This window comes from Aedes aegypti, chromosome 1 (assembly GCF_002204515.2).
Source record: "Aedes aegypti strain LVP_AGWG chromosome 1, AaegL5.0 Primary Assembly, whole genome shotgun sequence".
Lineage (NCBI taxonomy): Eukaryota > Metazoa > Arthropoda > Insecta > Diptera > Culicidae > Aedes > Aedes aegypti.
The window spans coordinates 285497517-285523324 of record NC_035107.1 but is presented as its reverse complement, the minus strand read 5'-3'; the positions used below and the strand labels follow the sequence as shown (position 1 = coordinate 285523324).

Sequence of the window (25808 nt, the reverse complement as noted above, 5' to 3'; positions counted from 1 at the left end):
AAATATCACATTTCAGCGAACTGATTTTTGTGGTTACCAAGGTTTCGAACAACTGTGATCTAAGTAGTCATGAAAACTAATTAATACCATAATAATTAATACATAATATCGAGTCAAGAATGCACTTCATCAGAAAAGTAATCGCCTATGTCGATGCGTGGGAAATTTCTTGCAAGAAAAGCATTTTTCTTTGGTCGCAGTGCGCAGTTGAAAAGAAATGCCAATTCAAATGAAGCTCGATGTAGAAAATTTCTTGACCATTTCTTGCGCTGAAATTTTTACTTTTCTTGAGCTGAACAGCATACCTAGCTCTAACGACTATTGGTACAGTGAAACCTCCATGAGTCGATGTTTCATTACTCGAAATCGACTTATAAAAAAACATACTAAAATTCAAATTGAATTTGAAATAAAAAAAAATAAATTTTCTGAAGTAATCTGACGGTCTCCTGCATCAGATTTAGAAAGAATTTCTATTCCATCACTCAATATTATGGATCCGGTAGAAATAAGGACAAACAATTTTTTAAATTTATTTTTTCTCAATCTCCAAGCGTTGGGACTAATATTTCAATAGTGCGCTGTGTTCATAAACATCGTAAGAATGCAGCGCCACACTCAAAAACTGATTTCAAAATCGCGCGAGTTGAGGCGCGTCGCGAGTCTCACTGGCGCGATCCGGTTTGGTGGCGGTGCGGCAATATTTCTATGAGTCGATGGTCCCTTCAATATCGACTCATAGACTGTATCTTCTGTGCTAGCAGTTGATTCAATTCTCGCATACTCTGAGATAACGCCCTAAAAGCCATTGGTAACCTTGTGTGTAGCTCGTTGTTTCTGAGCAAGTGAAGGAATAAACATCCAAACCAACATCACTGGTAGGTAGATAATGATGCTTTCTTCACCATAGAGTTGTTGAACAACGTGTAAATCCATTCAAATGCTCAGAAACAATGAGCTACACACACGGTTACCAATGGCTTTTAGGGCGAGATCATAAGTTATGCGAGAATTTCTCTTAAAAACCTCACCAAATCAAGGTGTGCCAATTTTTGCCGACTTTCCCCTATTGTTAAATTGCGGTTCCCATTCCCATCCCACCCCATACGGTCACCCTCATCTATGACCATCAGTCGTTTCGCATCGATTCTCTCTTCTACACACTGTAGGTTACTATCGTCAGTTTAGGTCGCGCCATACACATCGTCAGTTCGTCGTCGTGCCGGAATGGTGTAGCATATATCCCTCGAAAAAGAAAGCAAAGTATCTATTATACAACCATCTATCGGATCGCCATCGCACCTACCAGTGTGTGCATTTTTCGCCGGATCGAAAGCCTTTACTGTGCGGAATTGAAAATCTAGTTATCCTAGTTGGTCCCCGTAATCCGTAACAACCCACTTAAGGTCAAGATGAGCATATTCTCCGCTGTCGAAGTTGGACCCCCCGTGGAAGTGTTTGCGCTGAACCAGGCCTGCTTGAAGGATCCCAACCCGAATAAGGTCAACCTGGGAGTCGGAGGTGAGTATGAGGACTGGGGGGTGGATATCGCGATTTTTGTGAATGAACTTTGTTACGAACGTAGAGTTCGGTGTGATACCTGTGTGCTATCACTGGCAGGTTCTCTATATTCATGTACAGTCAACGTACTATATCTCGTTATCGAGGATTAGAACCATAGTAAGTGCTGGTTTTCATGGCTGCCTCGATGGTAGTCCCTTATATCGCAGTTGCACAGATTTTGTGATCTATAACTCAATATCTGCTTGCTTCGATGGCCCCTTCAATAGCTTGGAGTTATGTGGCGTTGACTGTATTTAGATTGCGAAAGGTGAGAGATTACATAGCCAGTGCTTGTATCAGCAATTATGATGAGGCCTTTACCAAGGTCAAAAAGGTCATTTTGCAAATAAGATGAAATTTTCGCGTTTACTGCTGTGATGATACTCTATCTCGCATTCTGTACGTAGACAGAAAGCATTTGATGATGGATGTGTTGTGAAATGTGGATGTTTTCCGTCATCTCCACATACGAGCCGGCATGGTGATGATGATGATATTTAGCCACTGTTTGGAGCAATACTTATCATGGTGGTGCAACCGGCTTTCGGGTTCAACCGTGCGAGAGCGGTTTGTTTCGTATCTTTGCAATGGGGCATATCTGTTACCTACAGCTAATAATACTCTTGCGGACACATGAATTGAATACCCATGCAGCTGGGAAGTGATATGATAAGAAGGTGTGAAAATTGATACTCGATGTGAGATATTTTAATTGATAATGGTTGTTGTGGCTATAGCAACAATATTGTGGATAGATATATGTCGAATTCGTTTTTGAACCTAGGTTGGAACTGGCGCAACCCGTTCTGAATCACAGTTTCAACCCCAACCCGATTCAGGTTCGACCGGACTACAATTTGCTTGACGTTTGTTTGTTTATGTGTTGATCACCGACCCAGTTCCTAAAAACGAAAACGACAATAGTAATGCTGGCGACCCCCTAGTGAAGCTCAATGGCACCATACAATAAGGTGACTTTAAATATACTGGTTTGGAATATGTTTTTTTGCAATTTCTTATCCTTATACTTATTAAGGCTAAGTAGCTCGTCATTCGTTTTGGCATCAATGATGGCTTTTCAGTGACAAGACTCAATCTTGATAGTTTATATTGACTTGAAAAAGTATCACTGTACGTGCTAACATGCATAAAGTATGCTGATACTTTTTCAGCTGTGTCAGTGCAAAACCAACTGATTTTCTTTGATTCGAAATTGTGCGATGAATTAGCAACAATCATCAACGACACGTACAAATTTCAATGACGGCCTACTTCGCCTTAAAACAGTCTATTAGTTCTGCATTCACAGCATTCTGTCATGGAATGGCCTACTTTTCTGCACTGAATTATGCTGTGTGGTAATAGTAAAAACGCAAGTGATTTCAAGAGTTGCGTAATGATTCATTTCACAACAGTTTCCAGAAATGGCAGAATATGATATGTGCATCTTGATATGATTTGTGGCGCCCTCAAGTGGCCTTTTATGTGATTGAAAAAAAAAATGTTGTGCTCAACTTGTTGTAGAACTCAAGTTTTATAGTACTGGAAAATAATTGGACTCCACCAAACTTCTTCTGACCAGAAATCATTCAAAGGTTTTGGCAAGACGAGGAATTTGCCAAAAATGTGTTATAAAACAATATGTTTCGGTCACATCTATCCATCTCTTCGAAGGAGTCTTCAAGAAACCTCTTCAGAAATACCACCACATATTCCACCAAGAATTTCTTAATGTATTCTACCAGTGAGTTCTCAGCCACTCTCTATAGGTTCATCCAGAAATTCATCCTATTAAATTTCTTTTAAAATTTCACAAGAAATTTCTTTAAATTCTCTATGAAATCCTTAACGAAATTTCTTCAACAACACATAAAAATTTCGTCATGAATTGTTTCAACTTTTTTTCTTTCTTTCTTTCAAACTAAAATTTCTTTCAGAGAATTCTCCACTTCTTTTATAACTTCCTCATAAAAACAAAAGAATAAATCCCACTAAGAGTTGCTAGGATAATCATCTTAGGAATCCTATACAGAAATCATTCCAGAAATTTTCAAGAATTCGATCAGAAATATCACCAGGAACACCTTCAAGCTTAGAAGTTTTTAAGCACCACTGTCGGAGTTTCTTCATGAATGCTTTCTGGAATTACATTCCAAGAATTTGGACCGAATTACATCAGATAATTGAAGTTTTCTTAGGGATTTTTCCTACATATTTTTTCCGAACATCCCTTCTCGGATTCTTCTACAAATCACTCCATACATTATTTCAAGGATTTTCATCATACTTCTGCTGAGGCGCCAATATGCTCGGAATTTGAGACAAAATAGTACTTCTAATATTTGTTCTGTAATTCTTCCGAAATTAACTTTATTATTATTTTTTGAGCTTCCTAATAAAACAGATAAATCTCGCGGAACATTACTAAAGGACCTATCTAACATTGAGAGGCTCTCTTTGTTTACTTTCTCTTTCATTAATAACTGAGTCACATTAACCTCTTCTGTTGCGTTTTTTGTATGAAACGCTAGTCAAGGGAATTGACTTTCGATATATAGTGAAAAACTTCCCAAAATCATTAGTATTCCACTGTAATAATCGAAAGAGAACGAGAGAGGAGAGAATCTCTCATTTGTACATAGGTCCTTTAGTAATGTTCCGCGAGAAATATATCAGACTGGAAATTGCTAAGATAATTTAGGGATTCCTACAAAAATCATTCTTGAAGGATTCGATCAGAAATATCACCGGGATTTTTTTGAAGAATACAACATAGATGTATTGCCAAGAACACCCTCCAGCTTAGACCATAAATTTCACAAGATTTTTTTTGCAATTTGCCAAGCATTCGTTTTAGTTCTTTTAAAAATACTCTAGAAATTCTCGCAATAATTTACTTTGAGAATGTTCTACTTTCGATTTTTTTTTATGTTCGGGATGAACCACTGCGACCAGTTTTCTTTGATCTTTTGTGGTATAACCGTGCCCTTTGTTCAGTGCATGTCGTTCTACTCCATTACTATTGAGAAAAAATGAAGTAGCCGTTTTTTATACAATCATCATTCTTTACTATTAGAAAAAGATATCACTATTTATACCTTTTGGAGAAAACAGTTTTTCACCATTTAACTCACAAAATCGCGCCCCTTAATCAGCTTCGGCCACTAAGCTGGTTGAGTGATACTGGTTTTGACAATGCATCGGTACTCTAGCGTATCAAACTATTGCTTCTACTTAAAAGTTTTAAAATCGTTTTTTGTAACTGTGAACAGATTGCATGGCATTAGACATTTAGATTCCTTGTAACAAGAAGCTTATTTTAAAGGGTAGGAGGTCTGCTACTCCACAGATTCGGAATCGTTTACCTCCTAGATAACGAAAAATAAGCACTTGAACTTGGAAAGAACTTGTCTCATGAAATGAAACCAGCCTCAGTTGCTTATTGAGCCATTTTTCCACTTCGACCTCTTCATCATCTAGGGCAAATAAGTGGGCCTTAGTGGCTTGTTACACTCTTATACTCTTCCGACCGTAACTTATAAGTTTTAACAAGAACAGCTACAACAAGAGTACAATATGGTAGATCTTACCTCGTAATGCACCTTTTTTTAATTTCTTTATTAGTATCATTCTTAACATTACATTCATTTCTTATATCTAGGTTTTCTGTGTTATTAGACAACACTATCATCCTAATTTGGTAAAACAAATTTAAGATTTTATTAACATTTTGTTAACAACATATTACATTTCATTTGCCGTAGCAGTTCAGATTTTTTACAGGTGAGTTGATTTCACCTGCTTATAAGAGAAAAAAAAAGTTTTTAATATACTTAACCTAACTTAACCTAATCATATAACGCATTAATCGTGGCAATAGAAGATTGTAACGATTTTTGCCTGAAATTATTGATTATTTTATTTGACATTTGTTCCAATGTTTCAACATTGGATATCCTATGTAACTCATTGGTACTATACCAGGGAGGAAGCTTCAGAATCATTTTCAAAATTTTATTTTGAATTCTCTGCAGAGCTTTCTTCCTGGTATTACAACAGCTAGTCCATATTGGTACAGCATACAACATGGCTGGCCTGAAAATTTGTTTGAATATCAAAAGCTTGTTCCTAAGACAAAGTTTTGATTTTCTATTAATAAGGGGATAGAGACATTTTACACATTCATTACATTTGGCTTAAATGCCCTCAATGTGATTTTTGAAGAGCTTTTGTTTTATGAGCTTGAGCTTGAGCTTGAATGGCCGCCCGTGGATGCACTCCAGTATCGCCAGATCAGCTGCACTTACACAAGGAACCAACCGAATGACTGCTTTGGACTAACAGGCATCCTCAGTGTATAAGTGCTGGTGATCTTCTATTTTTAGGCAACAATGGCACCTGCCACGTCAGAATGCAGACCAATGAGGGGAAGGGGGAGGAATTGATGATGCATTGAACTGGCTCCCACGTAGACCGTATATTCCACTGCATCCACGCCAGTTCATGCGGGAGTGTATGGATTGGGGGAAAGGCATGGCGGAGAGGTTTGCTTTTGTGGTTAGCAGACTGCCTATGTATCAGGCGTAAGAAAGGCGTGCGCGTGGAAGCAGGAAGCGTTAGGGAAACGGTTTCTTGTCCGTCTCTGGTTCTAGCGTTTGCTATGAACGAATAGTTTGAGTGTGATAGATTTTAGAATGGAAGATAGAAGCAAGTGATAGATATACAACTACAAAGTACGAGGAAAGGGACGGGCCTGGGATTGAACCCATGACCTTCTGCATATGAAACAGAAGCGGTAGCCATCAGACCACCAACCCCGTCATTTTTGAAGAGCTTTTGTTTTATGTGGAAATATTACTAGTTGAGTTTTGGAAGCATTAGGAGAAATCTTCCATTTTTGCAAGTATGAAGAAAAAATATCCAGGAGCAGGGTTATTTTCAACCGGAGGGCAAATAACTATCGAAATGTCAAATTTTAACTAAAAGTTAAACGAATCAGTGAAACGGTTCACAGCTTGAGTATCTCAACTAGAGTTCCAATATATTTTCTGAGGCATTCACGCTGTGTGACCAGCCCATTTGAGTCTTCCGGTAGGTGATACACTTAGAAATAGGTTTTCTTCAGATTTGAAAAAGCTCATTTGAACGAAGCACAAGCACTGACACAAGAGCAAACAAAAATCACTCAGACAGAGTGAGACTAAATTTATGATTAAAGATAAATTTAGTCTCACTTCTTCAGCTCACTGTTTTTTTATTATAAAGTTATATGCATGGCGTATGTAAGAGCAAACGGCAATAATAAAAGCAAAAAAATCGTGTCTCTTAAATGTTTATGGAATTTCATCAAATAAATTGCATATTTCAATTAAATTCGTATTCCAGTAAATTTTAGAAGTGTCAATAGTTAAAGAAATACATTAGCCACTGGTTTCCTATATATTCCGTGTAAAAGCATCATTTATGACAAATGCGAACACAGTCTAAACTATACTTTATTCATTGAAGAGTGCAATGAATAATATTGGAAGTGTTTTAACTGTTCAAACGTTGTATGAGTGTGAATGTTGAGCAACATTCTATCTTCAGTAGAGACTTTGTATGACGTTCGATTTTTCTTAAAAACGGTTTAACATTCTATACTAGAGGTGTGCAAACTGTAGTATACTGCGTGCCATATCATGTTTTGAATCAAGGATGTGGTCACATGAAATAATCAAAATGTTCCCAACTAGATGCTGGTGATCCCTTGCTGGATTTCGAATTCCTCCTGAGGCGTCTTGCAATTTTTAAGAGGATTTCTGTGCCTTTCTAGTTGTATTTTGAATATTTCTGGCAAAATATTGAGGATTCTGCATAGGTTTCCAAGAGAATTTAGAGATTGCTAGCAGTAGTCTGGAAAATTGAATTTTTGAGAATTTCCATCGGAGACTTCAGAATTTTTTGTGATATCCCAGCAAAATCTTAAAATTCTTAACGATATCCTCAAAATTACTAGCAAGCTCTTGGGCTGATATCAATTTCTATATGGATTCCTTAAATTATTTCACCGACCTTAGTAAAACTTTTCGCTGAGAACCCAACAGCTGAGAATTCGGTAATTTTCAATGCCGAATCTCGGTACTTATTTTACCGAGATTACGGCAATCCAAAGTTTTTGCCGAGATCTCGACGAACGTTACCGAGATTTGGTAAACGTTTACCGAGATCTCGGTAAAAGTTTTACCGATAATCGTCAAATTATTACCGAGATATCAGGTGTGGGGTTCTCGGCGATTCCGTTTAAGTGTGTAGAAATCTACTTCAAAGTACTTGTTGGTTTTTGTGGATTCTTAACGGACACCTGAAAATTCTTATCGAACTCTTGGGGTTTCATGGAGGGATCCGGCGAATTTCTGTTAAATTCAAATGGTTGAATTATAACATACAAGCTCAGCGTCTAAAACACAATTAAAACTCTTTTTAAATGAAGTGATAAGAAGCTTATTTGTGTGAAATTACGGGCCACAGATCATTATTTTTATAGTATGGTATGGGAGATAGGATTTTCAAACTGTTTTAAACTTTAATCCGCCCTGGCTCATGCTCATGTGTGCTTGAGTGCACTGTTGCACTGTTGGTATACACAAAATGATATATTTGTAATAATTTATCGAGGAATTCCACATCCATTTTGCTATGAACAATCTGAAGTCTTAGTCAATAATCTCTTTCGAAAAATGTCATAATTTTTATGTACCGTAAAGTGCCGTAATTCAGCGCAGTTAACATATTCCGCGCAGAAGGATGCCTAATTCCGCGCACTTGCAAAACAATCAAATTAACATTAATTTTGTATAAGGCAGCATGCATTCATTACGTAACGCTGAAATTGAACATTTTCAACCCCCTACCCTCCTCCACAACACTTTTTGTATGAAAAAAAGTAAAGTTTTGTATGAGCCGTAACGTAGACTTTTTTATAATTTTTTGACTATCACATGAAATAAGGATAAACATTTGTTATAGTCTTTTCCTGAGACGAGACTCGCGAAGACGATCTTCTTATTCTGTCATTGCTGAGTTTTTTACTTATTACTCTGTGTTTGTATCAATCATGCGCAAACCCTCACATGAACATCCCAGCAAATATACAATTGCGATTGCATCACACCGAAACATAAAAAGCCTTTGAAGTGAAATTTTATGCCAGAAAAAGTTGCAGACATTTGAAATAACTATAGTCTTGTGTTTGGGTTTATAAGCAGCTTTGGAAAAACTGCTCCGAACACTGAGGTTTTTATAACAGTTTATTCAGTTTATTTGTATTCAAACAATACTTTTCAATTTTTCAGCATTTGGACGTTTCGCGACTGCGGAGATGTTGATATTTTTTCCTTTTCCTTGTCAGCTTTGGGGTTGCATGTTATTCCAGAAGAAATTTCAAAAAATAGGCAATTTGGCGAAATCGCCCCGACTACCTCTACACACTTAAATTATTTTACCGTAATCCGTGAATTTCACCGTTTCAGCTGATCAGTTCGGTTAAATAAAACACCGTAATTCCGTCGAAATTCAACGGACTGCGGTGAAATTTTACCGAAAACTGTAAACATTTACCGTACTCCGTTAATTTATTTCACCGAAATTTTCAGCTGTTGGGATTACGTTGAATTTCACGGATTCCTGTAAAATAATTTAAGTCTGTATATTCGTATTCTGCACTGTTCATACAATAACAAATGTTTATGGACCTCGGTTTTGGACAAACTTTTCCTCCCACCATGAATGACCACGTGGTTTCTGAACGGCCGCTAGTTTCCCTGTAAGTGGGCTTTCTCGATATTCCGGTTGTTTGCGAAACGTATTTATGCATGAAAATACTTCCTCAGATAAATATTCAGCTGTGAAGACCAACATAGCATGTTTTACTTGTTTGTTGTTCTGTAAATAGCAGTGCGCGGAATTAGGGACTTATGAAAAATGACGTGCCCTAATGCCGCGCAATACTTTTTGGGATAAATCTCAATAATTATGCTAATATTTGATAAGATTTCATAAAAGCATCATGAAACACATCTGTAGCAAGTAGTTTCATAGAATATTGCATAAATAACAAAACATTTTCAATATAGAAATCACGTTTGTTTGTGTCCTACAGTCTTAGCACGGACGCTAAGGAAATTGAAAAAATGGCGTCTACTCAGACGGGCCTCCACTGATTATTTTTTTACGCCGCGAAAAATTGCTCTATTTGCTTTTATTTGCGATTCAAACTTATTCTTAATCAAAGTAGCATCAAATGGCGTTAAAAGTTGCTGCAGTATTGATGTGTATTTCCACATGTAAATAATTTTGTATGAAATGCGCGGAATTAGGCAATGCGCTGAATTAGGGCACTTTACGGTACAGCAATTGATTTCAGCTGTTTCTGTGTGCTCTTTTGATATGAGATGCCTTACAATGCAACCAGCATAATTTTGATGAGCCATTTTACCGAAAATTGTTAGATTTGAAGCTTGGGCTTAGATTTTTTTTTCAATGGATTACAATCATTTATGGATATATTTTCGAAAACACAATGGAATTTTTTAAAAATATATTATTTTGCTCACGTATTTTGTATGGTGTTCATTTTCCATCTTTGTTTGCTAACGATAAAAATATGTATGCTGTTTAGATAACATCCCTATTCGTTATGTTATGCGATAAAACTATACAAATTCATCTTTCTTCTATTGGAAACTAGATGATATCCTTAAGGTGTTAATTTTACCACCGCTTTCCCTAACACAAATAACATTTTTTCGTGTCTCTAGAATTAAATTAAGTGTATCTACTAAACTTGGGGTTGCTGAATCTAAATTTGAATAAAACACTGGGTTTATTTATATTTACATAACATTTTAACATGATTTATCAATATTTTTATTGATCTATTCCACCAAGCATACAAAATAGGACATCAACTTTTTTTTAAAGATGTAATTTGGTTCAAATTGCACTGGAAAAGTTTCACATTTTTAACATGCTTGCAATCGCTATACAAAACTCTTCGTTTCTCTTATATGCAAGGCTGGTAGCGAGTCACTTTTTAGTGACTTGGTCACTTTTTTGAGGCCAGTCACTTTAAAGTCTGTTTTTTGAAGCCATTACAACTAAAGTCACTGTTTTCAACTATTTTGAGCAAAATTTTCGGGAGAAAATTATGAATCGGTCTTTTTTAATTTAGGCTAAGTTTTAAGTTAGATCATCACCAGAACAACTTCATGACAATATCTAAATATTGGTTCATGTTATGAAACAGAAGGTTTAAATGTTTAGTATTCTTTTTGAATATCTCGTGAATTCTCATTTAATAGAAATGTTCAGACCATAATTAATAATTAGATTATTAGATGTTTATCTTCTATTGCCGAATACTGCGTTTTAAACTATGCATCCTAATCATTTTCTTTGTTTTCGAAATTCGTTTTATTAACCAAACCATCCTGGTATAAACCACATTAGCTCCTAAAAATTTTACGAAATCTATAATATAGATATCACTAAAACGCAATACAAAGAATAATTATCTAATGTTCTATTTGAGAGTAACAACTTATCATACTTCTTAGGACAGACTTTATTTGCAAACCAAACCAAAAATGGATTGATGTAAATGGATTCTAAAAACAACGTAAAAAAAACCTCGTGTTTTTCGACTATTCATTGATCGAGAATTTATCGTTTTCATTGAATCGTTCATTAAAACATACACGCTTTCTTCAAACAAATGTCGGGTGTCGGATCATCTTCTTGGCTTTTTGTATTCACTTCGGCAAGAGGTTTTTTGAAAGCCACAGAGTTTATATTTAACAATAATATGCGCGGTATTAAAGTATTTTTTATTGCTTAGTTTATTATAATCGACCAACTATAACCCCACTTGACAATAAGTGAATTATGAAAGTGTCCAAGTAATTTTGATTGAAAATTTAGAGGCTTAGTGCTATTAATTACTTTAACAGCTTATATCAACCATTTGTTCTTCCTTAGTTGGCGTTTGAAGGACGCAGTTTTAAGCAGTATTTCAATCATATTCGATTTTATATCATAATTTTTAATTTGAAATATTGATTAATACCCATGTATAACATTTTCCGTAATCTTGATCTAGTTACATTAAATATTGACTTTATTAGGTAGAAGAGTTGGAGTATGGATAAAAATGTAATATGACAAAAATTTTAATTTAACGAATGTTCCAAATTCTTATCAAAATTTGCAAAATAAAATACTTTTGTGATATAAAAGATAAAAGACACAACATTTTGAGTAGATTGAAGATCTGCTAAAAAAAAGATTATTTACGTAAATGTTAAATTTTATGTTTGAAAAAATAGTAGGCAATATAAAAATTTCCAAATATGGTACTTAACTAGACCTGCCAGATGCAGAATATCATATTGAATATTCCCTATCATATTGGTTATTGATCGTAAATCAGTATATAAGAAATTAAATAAAACTGATTACGGTTAGGGTTTCAAGTTACTTTAAGTCACTTTTTCGAGAATCGAAAGTCACTTTTTAGTCATTTATTTTTCAAATCTGGTCACTAAAATGACTTTTTTCGGTACCACTTTTTGCTACCAGCCCTGTTTATATGGCAAATTACAATACTTTTCTAAACCATCTAAAACAGCTTTGGGGCATCGAAAGTGTTATGAAATTCGTTGCTAAGCACTGTTTGACACATACAATTTGAATTCTGTAGCAAATTAAACAAATACATCACTATACAAGCTGGCGAACTTGCATGCAAGTTTACTGAAATCGTCAAATTCTACATTTTCAACAGCAGATATCTCAAAAACTAGACGTGCTATGACATTTTTGAAAACGACATTGGATTCCGCATCCCTAAATTCAATAAATAGTCGTATTTTGGTGCTTGAGACAAAAAGGTATTCCGCAGTGAAATCCTACATTAATTCCATTTTTTCAGCAATTTTCACAGGATACTTTTTTCAACACTTCGTTCACGAAATCCTTTAGGAACTGCTAAAAAAATGTCTCAAGTTCCTATCCGGATTCCTCTATAAATTCATCCAAAAATTTGTCATGAAGCTTTTCCAAAGATTCCTCTAGTACACTGTTTCTCAACCTTGATAACGGCGAAAAAAAGGCTCGCTGTGAGATGTTCGTTCCAGGGTGCTTTTTGCATGGTCGGGGGTCCGCGGACCCCCTGTTGAGAAACGTGGCTCTAGAACTTCATCCAGAATTTGGAGTTTTACACTGCCTTGAATTCTTGCAGAGCTTCTTAATAAAAAAAAGAAACAAATAAATAAATCACAACAAGAATTCCTACGGATATCGAACGATTGCTGCAGAAATCATTCTAGGAATTTTTCAAGAATTCGATCAGAAATATTATCAAGAACACCTTCAAGCTTAAACCATGAATTTCGAAAAACATCAGATTATTTATAATTGATCTTCACAAAAAATACTCAAGAAATTCTAACAGTAATTTATCTCAAGAAATTTTTAAGTAGTACCGGAATTTCTCCAGGAATTCTCTGGGATTTTTTCCAAGATTCCAAAAATTTGAATCAGAACACATAAAATAATTAGACTTTTCTTATAGATTTCTCCTACTCATTTTTTCCAAGCATTCCGTGTCGGATTACTTCTAAGATTCTTGTTAGATTTCTTCCAAGGCGACAAGCTTTTTACAGGAATTATGCCATTCAAACTTTTGCCAAGGAATCATCATGCATCTCGTAATAATCTCAACAGAAATCTATCCAAAGAAATCCAATTATGAATATTAAGAAATGCCTACCAAAAACCGCATAGGAATATACGTGTACCGAAAGAAAGTTTTCTTATCAAAATAAGAATCGAAACCATACTTTCAACACTACTCGTTTAATCAATACTGATTACTCGGTAATTCAATATTGTCAGGAGTTTTTAGAGGATTTAATTTCTGACGAGAATATCGAAAAGATATTTTTTCTAGTAGGTATTACTAATAAATCTAAAAAAACAGGTACAATCGTCGAGTTCTGTGATATTTGGGGAGATGTTGTGACAAAAAGATCGAACGAAGATTCTGGAGCACTTCAACGAGAATTCGGTAAGCTTAATTATCGTTAGAACAAGATTCTCATGAGTGTTCTAAGAAACGCAAAATCTTCTCTAACTAGACCCTTGGGGAGAGCACTAAAAGGATTTTGATATGAATATGATAAAAAATGAGGTAATCTGACGACGAATCATGAAAGAATTTTGCTAGAAGCTAACATGTTAATTTTGACGAGAATCTGAAGGATATTCTAACGAAAATCATGGAAGATCATTGAGCGAATTAACGACCATAACAGGAGTATGAGATATTTTTTATGCGAGTTCTGGAACCTGAAAATTTCCAGGCAAGTTTTCGAAAACATTATTGACAAGGATAATTAAATTGTGATGAAAATCATAAGAGATATTATGAAAATTATCTCAAAAGGAGCTGTTATTCCAGCACTCATCCTATATCATCCATATGTAACGTGAAAAGTTGATGGCAGTTATGAAATGATCAGACTACGAATTTTGAAAGCATTCTATAACAATCTTTAGGGGATCCTAATGACAATTCTGGAAGGCTTCTCCCAGGAGCCTTAGGAGCTTCTCCCAGGAGCCTGAAGTGCTTCTCACAGAAGCCTGGTGAATTGCTCCAAGAAGCCTGAATGGCTACTCCCAGCATCCTGGAGATCTTCTTCCAGGAGCCTAGAAAATTTCTCCCATGGGCTTCTCCCAGCTTGGAGAGTTTGTCTCCAAAGCTTAGAGAGCTTCTCCACGAAGTCTGAAGAGCTTTTTTTCAGAAGCCTGAATAGCTTCTCCCAGAAGCGTGGATAGTTTCTCGCAGAAGCCTTGAGATCTTATTCCAGAAGCTTGGAGAGCTTCTCTCCGAAGCTAAGATAGCTTTTCCCCGAAGTTTAGATAAAACATACGATATTTCTGGTGTTTCCCGAAACTTTAGGCTTAAAGCTAAAATAATCAGACCCTAGGATCAATTTTTTTGAAAAACAAAACCTTTTTAAAATTTTTGAAAATGAACTACTTTCGAATCACTTCCAGTGCCCCAGATAATTGTAGTTTTCAATTAAATTTTTCTCCTACTTCCAGCCTACCGTACAAACGAGGGCAAACCCTGGATCCTTCCGGTCGTCAAAAAAGCCGAAGCGGCCATCGTGGCCGATGGTAGCCTCAACCACGAGTACCTCCCGGTGCTGGGAATGGATAGTGTGACCAACGCCGCCACCACCCTTCTACTCGGTGACGACTCCGAAGCCATCAAGAGCAAACGTGCCTTCGGTGTCCAGTGCCTGTCGGGAACGGGAGCCCTGCGGGTCGGTGCCGAGTTCCTGTGTCGCATCCTGAAGCGAACCACGTTCTACTACTCGTCGCCCACGTGGGAAAATCACCACAAGGTGTTCGTGTACGCCGGATTTGCCGAACCGCGCACCTATCGCTACTGGCACCAGGACCGGCGCGGAATCGACTTCGAGGGCATGATCGAAGATCTGAAGGGGGCCCCCGAAGGTGCGGTCATCATTTTGCACGCTTGTGCGCACAATCCCACCGGTGTGGATCCCACGCAGGACCAGTGGAAGCAGATTGCCGATGTTTGCGAGGAGAAGAAGCTGTTCCCATTCTTCGATTCGGCTTATCAGGGATTCGCCAGCGGTGATCCAAACAAGGATGCCTTTGCCGTGCGCTACTTTGTGGAGCGGGGATTCGAGTTGTTGTGCGCGCAGAGCTTCGCCAAGAACTTCGGGTTGTACAGTAAGTGGGATTGTTTCTTGTGATAGGTGAATTCTCATTGAGTCTCAAAATTTATATCCCGCAGATGAACGTATTGGCAACCTGACCATCGTACAGAAGGACGAGTCCACCAAGGCGGCCGTTGCCTCGCAGATCACGCTGCTGATCCGTGGAATGTACTCGAACCCACCGGCGTTCGGTAGCCGCATCGTGAACTTGGTGCTGAACGATGCCACCTTGAGGGCCGAATGGATGGAATGCATCCAGACGATGAGTTCGCGAATTATCACCATGCGGAAGGCACTCTACGACGAATTGGTGGCCCTGAAGACCCCCGGAACTTGGGAACACATCACCCAGCAGATCGGAATGTTTTCGTACACTGGACTCAATGGTAAGGAGTAATCGTTTTGATATGAGTGATTCTCATCTCTCTGAAATCATGAATTCATTTTTTGTCGTTATTTGCTAGATTATGCTTAAATTATAAGAAAAGTCTTTCAGTTAACACTTCTGTCCTCGCGCTGTTGTATTTTGTACATGGGCTAAATTTATTTATTAATTTTTTTAGTTGTTTTCAAAAGTAAATTATTTTTTATAATAATTTTATTATCGTAACGGTTAGTTAGGGGCTGTCCATTTCATGAAAATTTTAAGCCAGTTATATTTTTTCATGTATTTTTTACAAGAAAATGCTATAAGAATTCCTATAAGGATCAAGGAGTTTCCATTGAGTATTCTATCTAAACTTTCTTTTCCAAACGTTGCTCCAAGGGTTTCCTTAGCAGTCTTCTAGAGATATTCATTAGACTTCCTCAAGATTTTTATGCTTATTCTACAAGTGGGGTGAGGTGAGATTTGTCGGTATCGTGTAGCGTGGTGACCTATACATACGAGCCCTAGACTTCTTACCTCACTCCACTCGAGGAATAAGCCCGTTTTTTTTAGAATTCCTCTAAAAATTCAGCTAATAATTACTGTTACTGTTTAGCTTGCTTTAGGATCCACCAATTTGGGTTAACCTAAACACTTTTTATCTAGTATTATTTAGTGAACAGCGAACAAAAATTTGAATTCTAACGATATGAGTCGATTGAAGCCTGGTTTCATCGAGAATGATTATTGAAAAATTCTCTCTCTAATCATTTTTTTTACTCCCACAGAGAAACAGGTGGACATCCTCATCAAGGAGTTCAGCATCTACCTGCTGAAGACCGGCCGAATCAGCATGTGCGGCTTGACCGAGAACAACGTTAAATACGTGGCGAAGGCGATCCATGAGGCGGTTACGCGCGCGTCTTCCAAAATCTAGATTTAAGAGCATCGCTAGCACCCTCTTATAGCAAGTCTATTGTTCGTAGAACGATTGTTTGTTGTTTCCTTATCAATTGTGTGTGATTGTGCGCGCCATCTGCAAAAAAGGGCAGCGCTTGTTCGATTCTAGATACACGTTTTCGTCCCCCAAATCCTTCAGGTCTAGCTTGAGGCACGGGACACCAAAAGCATTTATTTCGTTATTATTCAGTGCAATCGGTTCGAAAAAATATTACATTTTGCAATCAAGTTTACACCAATATACTCAAGTCCTCCACTAGAAAGCCCGCAACCGGAAGTGACCAAACAAATCCATAAGCAAAGCATGTACAAATTTTTCTATAAATTCTGGAAGATTAACAAACAACGGTAGCATTGACATTTTGATAATCAAAGTTTTTCTACGCAGCGAAAATAAGAAAAAAAAAATCAAACTATTACACGGCATCGATATGTATTCCAGCATTTACGTAATGGCACTAGAATGAGCATTTAGATAAAGCAAATATATACGGTGGTTATTAATCAAAAATAAAACAGCTCAAAGAGATTATCTAGACCGTGGATTTGAAGAATCATTTATCGCTAGTCCAAATACTGCTGCTGTCTCTGTATCCTCTCGTTTCCCGTTTTTACGGCTTTCGACTCTACCCTCTTCTTGTTCTTGGCATTACGTCTCCACTGGGACAGAGCCTGTTTTTCAGCTTAGTATTCAATGAGCACTTCCACAGTTATTAACTGAGAGCTCTCTTTGCCAAAGTTGCCATTTTCGCATTCCTATATTGTATTGCAGGTACGATGATACTCTATGCCTAGGGAAGTCAAGGATATTTCCATTACGAAAAGATCCTGGACCGACCGGGATTTGAACCCAGGCACCTTTTATCTATGGCTTTGCTTTGTAGCCGCAGACTCTAACCACTTCGTGTTTTTCTTCATTTCCTCTCTATCGATCTCTGGCCATCTTCGCTTTCTACTAACTTCTCGGGCTTTCTTCATTGTGCGGCTGTTTCCTGTTTCAGGCTTTCTCTACTCTTCCACTTTCTTTGCATTCTAGCTTATTCGCGATGACGGAGGCAATTACCACAGTTGACCCTATGCGTGAAGCTCCGATTTTTTTACATGGCAAAGCATAGGAAGTCAATTTTCAAATGCTTCTAAAAAATTCAAAACTAAATTTAATTACATTCGGGTTTATTCTACGACTGGCGTGAGGTGACAATTGTCGGTGTCGTATAGCGAGGTGACAATTGTCGACTCGAGTGAAGTGACTCTCCATTTGATTTACACGGCGAGTCACTTTACTCGAGTCGAGAATTGTCACCTCGCTATACGAGACCGACATTTGTCACTTCACGCCAGTCGTAGAATAAACCCAATTCTGTTAAGTGTACGGGGTTAGATTTATGATAAGCTATAGAATCCGCATAATATTGAAGAAAAAATATAAAAATCAAAATAATGTGTCTATAATGTAGCCCATCAATAGTCTATCAACATGTACTGAAAAGAATTTAAATAGCTATTGTAATTAATTTTATATAAGCATTTGAAATTTCACTTCCTATACCTTGCCGGGTTAAATTTTCGACGCTTCACGCATAGAGTAAACTTTTTCCGGATGGCAGCACCGTACCTTCTTTAGAGCGAATTCTGTTCTCGAACTTTTTCAACCCACGCCATTCTTTTGAAATTTTCTGCTCTCTTTCTTCTGTTTTCTAGTTTTCTTTGATCTCTGAATTACTTTCTCTGCACTCTGTATTACTCTGTACTCTTTCTATACTCTACTCCTGTATGGTTTCAATTCAACTCTAAAATTCTTTGCTATCTACATTCTGGTTTAATGCGTTTAGGGTAGAAGCACCGGTTTTGGACATACGCCAGTTATAGCCATGGTGGATTATACACCGTTTTACATATCCAATCAACATGAAACCTCTTGGGTTCAGTAGATCACACTCATATTATAGAGCTACATTCATTTACTCGTCCAAATTGATTCAAAACATAAGAAAAACAATTTATTTTCCTTATAATTTTAACTCCCATACACCTAATTTGGCCAGGGCACTCCTAATTTGACCACTCTCATGAGAAATCAATGCAATTGGCCAATTTATGAACCGAAGTTAAATCTATGGCCGAAACTGGTTCCGTTGGCCTATATTGACCAACGGGATTTTCAAAGCGAAAAAATGGTTTTAGCTCAGTTTTGATATTATTCAATAATAATATGGATTGAAAGCTTGCATTTGACATATTTGTAGTATAAATAGGGCTTCCCTTTTTTTTTATTGACATTTTCTCTTAGGTTGGCCAAAACCGGTGCTTTTACCCTACCGGCTTTATTCGGGTTTTTTACATTTACATGTACAAAACTCGCTCTTGTGCTGATTATTATTCCTAATCCCAAATTTTATAACGCGCAGTTGTCGAATTATTCCAATTATTCGTTTAGAGATCAATTTTCCTAAAAAAGAGTTTTAGAGACCTTCCATTGACAATAGACTTGTAATTAAAACAGAGACTACCAGCCCTGAGGGCTGCAAAACGGTGAGTCGTCAATCAGGAAGGAGCGACCAATATAGCTCTGGTCATCACAAGTTCCTACTCAACGTTTCCACGGGTCAGACCGCCAGCTAAGGGTTGTGTACTTAGCTGGTAGTGCAGCCTGAGCACTGCTGTCCTTCTGAAATCAGCTAGAGCAGTGTTTCCCAAACTTTTTAGAGTTTCGCCCCCTTGAGACCAATGTTTCTTTGGAATCGCCCCCTGATTCGAACATTACGTACAGAAAATTAATCAAATTAAAAAGGTATTGCATTTTAATTGTGATAAAATTGCCAATTATTTGTGATTTTGAAGCATTCATATATGCCAAAAAATGTCCACGACTCGTATATCGATAAAAATTGCATGCAACTGTCACATGCATCGATTTCTGGTATCAACAAATCTAACCGAGATATTACTATGAATTTAGATAACCAAAATTTATAAAAATGATCAACTGATCAGTTTTTTATGGTTCTTTATTTTTTTGATAAATTTTGATTTATTTATATGTTTCTAAAACTGTTGAAAGTTTTAAAAATTTTGGGTAATTTATGTTATTTTGGAAATATGACTATTCTAAAAATGGGCCAATGCCAAATTAATATAAAAAAATCATTCAATTTTGAAAAAAAAATATGGAAATCACTGCAATACAACATTGAGAAGGGTTTTTTTTCTTGAATTCTATACAACTCAGTTTTCATCAGATCTTATGCTTGTAATTCGACGTCCCTAAGTCATATCTTCAGGTTTGTTATTATGCCTTTGACATTCAGTGGTTTTATCATTAAAACTTGGATTCTGTCTGTCAAATGCTCTTGAATTTGTTTTTAAAATTAATTGTACTATACATATTGATTAAAATGCGTGTAACCAAGATATCAAAATGAGTGCCGTTAAACAAATCCATGAAAAAGTAGATGCCACCAATAAATTAATTTGCAGCCTTATTATAACCATTCCCTACAAAAAAGGCATGGAACTTTTTTTTCGATATTTATATAAATTTAAAAAAAATACCTTAAGTTTTCACATGTCTCATTATTCTAAAATACTTTCAATATAATCTAATCATAGAATCATTCAGATCTATACGAGTGGATGGAATCCATAACACAAACCATTTATTTTAATAATTCTCAAGTTGTGGTTATCATAAATTAAAAACGAGCATGTTCAGAGGAACCTACGTACTCATAAAGATAAATAAGTTGGATTTAAATAAACGGAAGTATCGAAATTCTTCAGATGTCTCAGAGTAGACATATTCTTCAATTAAGTTTCTATTTAGAATCGGTCATTTGACAAATTTAAAACAACAATTTTCTCCAGAAAGAATTAAAATTCTACAGTTTTGGTCGTATTCTTCGTCCATTTCTATTACCAATTATGATAAACAAATGTTCTTTTTTTATTGATCCATTGGGGGGAAAAATGCTTTTCGACAAATGATCGATTGTTGAGCCTTAGAACAATGTTTTTAACAATACTCCAAATGTTTTTTTTAATGCTCCCATTCTAGAACTTTCGCCCCTTTTCTAGCTTTTTCGCCCCCCAAATTCAGATTTACAAATTTTCGCCCCCTTGGAATTGAAAATCGCCCCCCGGGGGGCGAATTCGCCCACTTTGGGAATCACTGAGCTAGAGTGATATCAGAATGTGCGGCTCCAACAGCGTCTGTTCTGGCATCCAGCGGCTGAGTATGAAATGTTGTGTCACGTTAGCTACACCTAAAATGGCAGCCCCATTGACGTGATGCAGGTAGCGCGACCCCGGTAAGGTAGCATACCGAATCCATTACCCACCACGCAAAATGAAGAAAGAAGAAATGAACGTTATTTTCGGCAACCGATCTGACAGGACCATGATTGAAAACTCGGTACCTGGAACGTCAGGACCTTAAATGAACCAGGACGAGTACGAGTGAGCCTTTGGCTCGTGAATAAGAAAAATTTGGCGTATGCGTGGCTGCTATTCAGGAAGTGCGGTGGCTAAGATCTGGCATTGGAGAACTCAGAGTGGTGGACCCCGTCGCTAACACTGCATTCAAATATAACATCTATCACAGCGGCTTCATAATGATCGGGAAGCAGATGAAGCGCGTTATTAAATGTAAGCCGATCAACGAGCAGATCTAAGTACCGTCGAACGGGGCTACTTTTGATTCCGGAGGCTACTTTGGATACTCATCTTTTGTATTTATTTGCACCGTAAATATTAATCTGAGCAATTTTGTGTCTTCAGCACTTTCATTAACCAATGTATGCTCTACCACTAGGCATGACTTGTTTTTGGAACAACATCAACAATAACAGGATAAACAAGAAAACATTCAAAAAAAGTCCGAATAAATATTCACAAGGTATAAAACATTGGCTATACAAACATTGTATGAATTTTTTCCATGTCGTGGAAAGTTATTGGGAGCATCACAAAACTATCAAATCGTCATGTTTCATAAAAATCTTGTGGTTTGTTTTGCTTAAAATTGTTGTTTTATTAAAATAATTGATCAAAGGTCTTATTTTTACGACTTTTATTTTATTAAAATGTTTTGGTTTGTATATTTTACAACATTAAAAATTTTAAAAAAATATATGGAAACGTGAATATACATAGAATACACATATTTCAATACGTACCAATGACAAGATCATACACGCGAACAAATTTTGTTGTATAATCTACCGAATCCATAGCAGAATTAAGAACAGCACCAACGATTTTCAACCGACTACAAAATTCTGTTAAGTTTACTATAATCTGGTAAAAATCACTGAGCAGTGTAGTAAATGTGACTATGTCCATAGTAGCCTCGACTACAAAGCATTGTATTTCAATCCGTGACACCCACCGTAGATCGCAGTATGGTGAAAAGTACAATGCCAAACTTGTCAAATCTAGAATATTTCTAGTCATAAATACTACAACTCTGGTTAAATAAACAGAATATATTTTCTTGTTGACTATGTTATGGTAGAGTTAACAGATTAATGTAGTCGGTTGAAAATCGTTGGTGCAGTTCTTAATTTTACCATGGATTCAGTAGTTTCTACAATAAAATTCAATTCAGTGTAACATTATCTCTAAAACATTTTTTTACGTCGTATTTCGAAAGAATTTGCAGTACAAAACAATTGCATTCTTCAATGGCTAAAATAAACTACTTTTAAGCCAGCTCTGAACTTCTAAGAAACTAAAAGCATATTAAAAAAGCAAACTTTTACTTCTTTACGATCTTTACTTCATAGATTAATTGCGTTTATAATGAAAATTACTTTTAAAGTACAGATATTAATGTGATCTCTCTGTATATCGTTCATATAACAGTAAGAATAAAAGAAGACAGTTTTTGTACATAACTCATCAATTATCGCAGTACCTGGTAGTTACATCGTTCGTTTATGTAAACTTAAAAATCAAGCATTCGTAACTGATAGTTCCATTTAAAACGTAGTTGGAAGTTTAAGTCTCATATAACAAACGGACAATAATGAATAGCAGGTTTCGCTGAAATTTGTTATATATGTGTAATTTTTTTTTTTTTTTAATTTCTTTATTAGTATCATTCCAAACATTACATTCATTTCTTATATCTAGGTGTTCTGTGTTATTAGACAACACTATCATCCTAATTTGGTAAAACAAATTTAAGATTTACTTAACATTTTGTTAACAACATATTACATTTCATTTGCCGTAGCAGTTCAGTTTTTTTACAGGTGAGTTGATTTCACCTGCTTATAAGAGAAAAAAAAAAGTTTTTAATATACTTAACCTAACTTAACCTAAACATATAACGCATTGATCGTGGCAATAGAAGATTGTAACGATTTTTGCCTGAAATTATTAATGATTTTATTTGACATTTGTTCCAATGTTTCAACATTGGATATTCTATGTAACTCATCGGTACTATACCAGGGAGGAAGCCTCAGAATCATTTTCAAAATTTTATTTTGATTTCTCTGCAGAGCTTTCTTTCTGGTATTACAGCAGCTAGTCCATATTGGTCCAGCATACAACATGGCTGGCCTGAAAATTTGTTTGAATATCAAAAGCTTGTTCTTAAGACAAAGTTTTGATTTTCTATTAATAAGGGGATAGAGACATTTTACATATTTGTTACATTTGGCTTGAATGCCCTCAATGTGATTTTTGAAAGCTAAATTTTTATCTAGCATGAGCCCTAGATACTTAACTTCATCTGACCAATTTATTGGAACCCCTCTCATCGTGACAACATGTCTACTTGAAGGTTTCAAATAAAGAGCTTTTGGTTTATGTGGGAATATTATTAGTTGAGTTTTGGAAGCATTAGGAGAAATCTTCCATTTTTGCAAGTATGAAGAAAAAATATCCAAACTTTTTTGCAATCGACTACAGATGACACGCAGGCTTCGTCCTTTGGCGGAGAGGCCTGTGTCATCCGCAAACAAAGATTTTTGACATCCCTGTGGTAACTCAGGTAAGTCAGATGTGAAAATATTGTATAATATTGGTCCCAAAATGCTGCCTTGGGGAACACCAGCTCTTACAGGAAGTCTTTCAGATCTGGAGTTTTGATAATTAACCTGAAGTGTACGATTTGACAGATAACTTTGAATTATTCTAACAATGTATGTTGGAAAATTAAATTTTTATATATGTGTAATTGTTTCGAGCTTTGCTTTGCAATTATTTTAAATTATGTTTCGTTGGAAAACCTTCAATAACATCACAATGGACGAAAATCTTTGAAATCAGTTTGAAATTTATAAAGAAAAACCATTTCATTATCAAATTGGGTAAATGTCTAAAGTAGCCCCTTTTTTGTCTTGAAGGACACGTTTTTTCGTTATTCAAGCATTTTTGTTATTCCTTGATGGATTTGCCTCATATTTTGCACATTTGTTGCTTACATATACAACTTAAATATATGGAAGAATCATCAAAATCTATCCATAATTCTAAGCGTTACAAATCCTCAAAGTTGAAGAATGTGGAAATAATGTCAAAAGAAGCCCCGTTTGACGGTATTGAGATTTCGGGGCACGTTCTTCAAGTACAGCCTGATCAACGTCTATGCACCGACAAACCCGATGACATGAAGGATGCGTTTTACGAATGTCTCGACAAGACCTATGGAGAATGCCCATAACACGACCTGAAAATTGTCATCGGCGACGCTAATGCGCAGGTCGGAAGAGAAGGCTTCTTCCGCCCTATCATTGGTGCAGAGAGCCCTCATTCCGTTACCAATGACAACGGCATACTTTTAGTGAATTTTGCTGCTACCAGGGGGATGGCCATCAGTAGCACCTTCTTTGCCGACTCCCAAATGGCGCGCTATCCAATCGATTTTTCCGATGTCATCGATGTTCGAACTTTCAGGGGTTCTAATATCGACTCAGACCACTATCTCGTTGTAAGGGGTCATGCACAAATTACGTCACGCTTCAAGGGGGAGAGGGGGTCAAGCCAATCGTGACAAGCCTTACAAAATTTTCCAAGGATTCATACAAAAAACGTGACAAAAGGGGGGGGGGGGTCAAAAAGTCAAAACATAGCGTGATATAATTTGTGTACCATCCCTAAGCAACATTCGAGTACATGTCATAGCCTTAAATTTTGATTTACTGACAAAAAGCTCAAGAAATACGTTTTTTGTGTGGTTTTCTGTTATCGGAATGTGGTTGAGTGTTATCGGAATTTTTTTTACTAAAACATGTTCACTTGACTTTCACAATCAATTTTATGTCGAAAAATGTATGTGTCATCGCTTTGAATTTAAAGTTACTGGCAAACGGGTCAAAACATAGGGTTTTCAAAATGTTTTGGGTTAAAGAAATTTTGTGTGCAATCAAAAATCTTGAATGGTATCCGGTTCCATTTGTGAAAATTCTTTTAAAATCGCTTCGAAAACTAGAAAGATATGCATGGTCAAAGTTCCACTTCCGACTCTCTGAGGGGGGATGGGAGAACAGGTGTTAATAACCAAAAAATAGTGACTTGCATTAAAATAGTGAAAAAGACTCAAACAATTATTTGCTTACCTGTACTATGTTTCGTGCCTGTTTTATTTTTTTCGGTTTTTATATAAAGTCAATTATTTTGCAGGCGAAAAGATAGTTTTGTAAACAAAAATTAAAATGTTTTCAACTCATGAACTACACCTAACTGGAACTTTACCAACTTAGCAATCCCCTTTGTTTTGTCTAAACAAGTTTTATACTGAATAAATAAAAATAGTTAAAAGGACTGATCATGTCAACTATCGGTTTGATAGCGGCACAGCCGGAAAATTGATTGAGGAGATTTGGTGTCACAAGAACGACATATCCTATTCTACCATGTATTACATACTGCTTCAAAATAATTTTCCATTCAAAATAAGTTTTCATCCATCGCCAGTGCAACCTCGCTCGTGCATTGTACAACAAGCGAGCTTCTTCAATGATGCGTGTATTCCATAAACAGTCTTAGCTCAATGCGATCTCATCATAGACTACTATCCCCTATTTCAATAAAATTTCGCTACTCTTGCAATGTGATTGTTCACTAACACATGTTAGTGAAAACTTGATGTTTCTTTACAGAGACATCTATCCAAC

At 36.4% G+C, this 25808-nt stretch overlaps 1 protein-coding gene across 1 annotated transcript; it reads left to right on the top strand.

The window, feature by feature from the left end:
* The first annotated feature begins 1181 nt into the window (after positions 1 to 1181).
* Positions 1182 to 17215, top strand: LOC5576532 (aspartate aminotransferase, cytoplasmic). The gene is made up of 4 exons (XM_001662675.2): positions 1182 to 1521; positions 14710 to 15369; positions 15434 to 15742; positions 16512 to 17215. The coding sequence occupies exons 1-4, from the start codon at positions 1413 to 1415 to the stop codon at positions 16658 to 16660; spliced, it is 1227 nt and encodes a 408-aa protein (XP_001662725.1). The 5' UTR covers positions 1182 to 1412; the 3' UTR covers positions 16661 to 17215.
* The last annotated feature ends 8593 nt before the right edge of the window (positions 17216 to 25808 follow it).

What these genes read in the sequence shown, in the direction of transcription:
- LOC5576532 (XM_001662675.2), top strand. Translation starts at nt 1,413, where the DNA reads ATGAGCATATTCTCCGCTGTCGAAGTTGGACCCCCCGTGGAAGTGTTT. An exon ending in CAAGAACTTCGGGTTGTACA is followed by an intron (nt 15,370 to 15,433) that starts GTAAGTGGGATT and finishes TATATCCCGCAG; the next exon opens with ATGAACGTATTGGCAACCTG. An exon ending in TTCGTACACTGGACTCAATG is followed by an intron (nt 15,743 to 16,511) that starts GTAAGGAGTAAT and finishes TTACTCCCACAG; the next exon opens with AGAAACAGGTGGACATCCTC.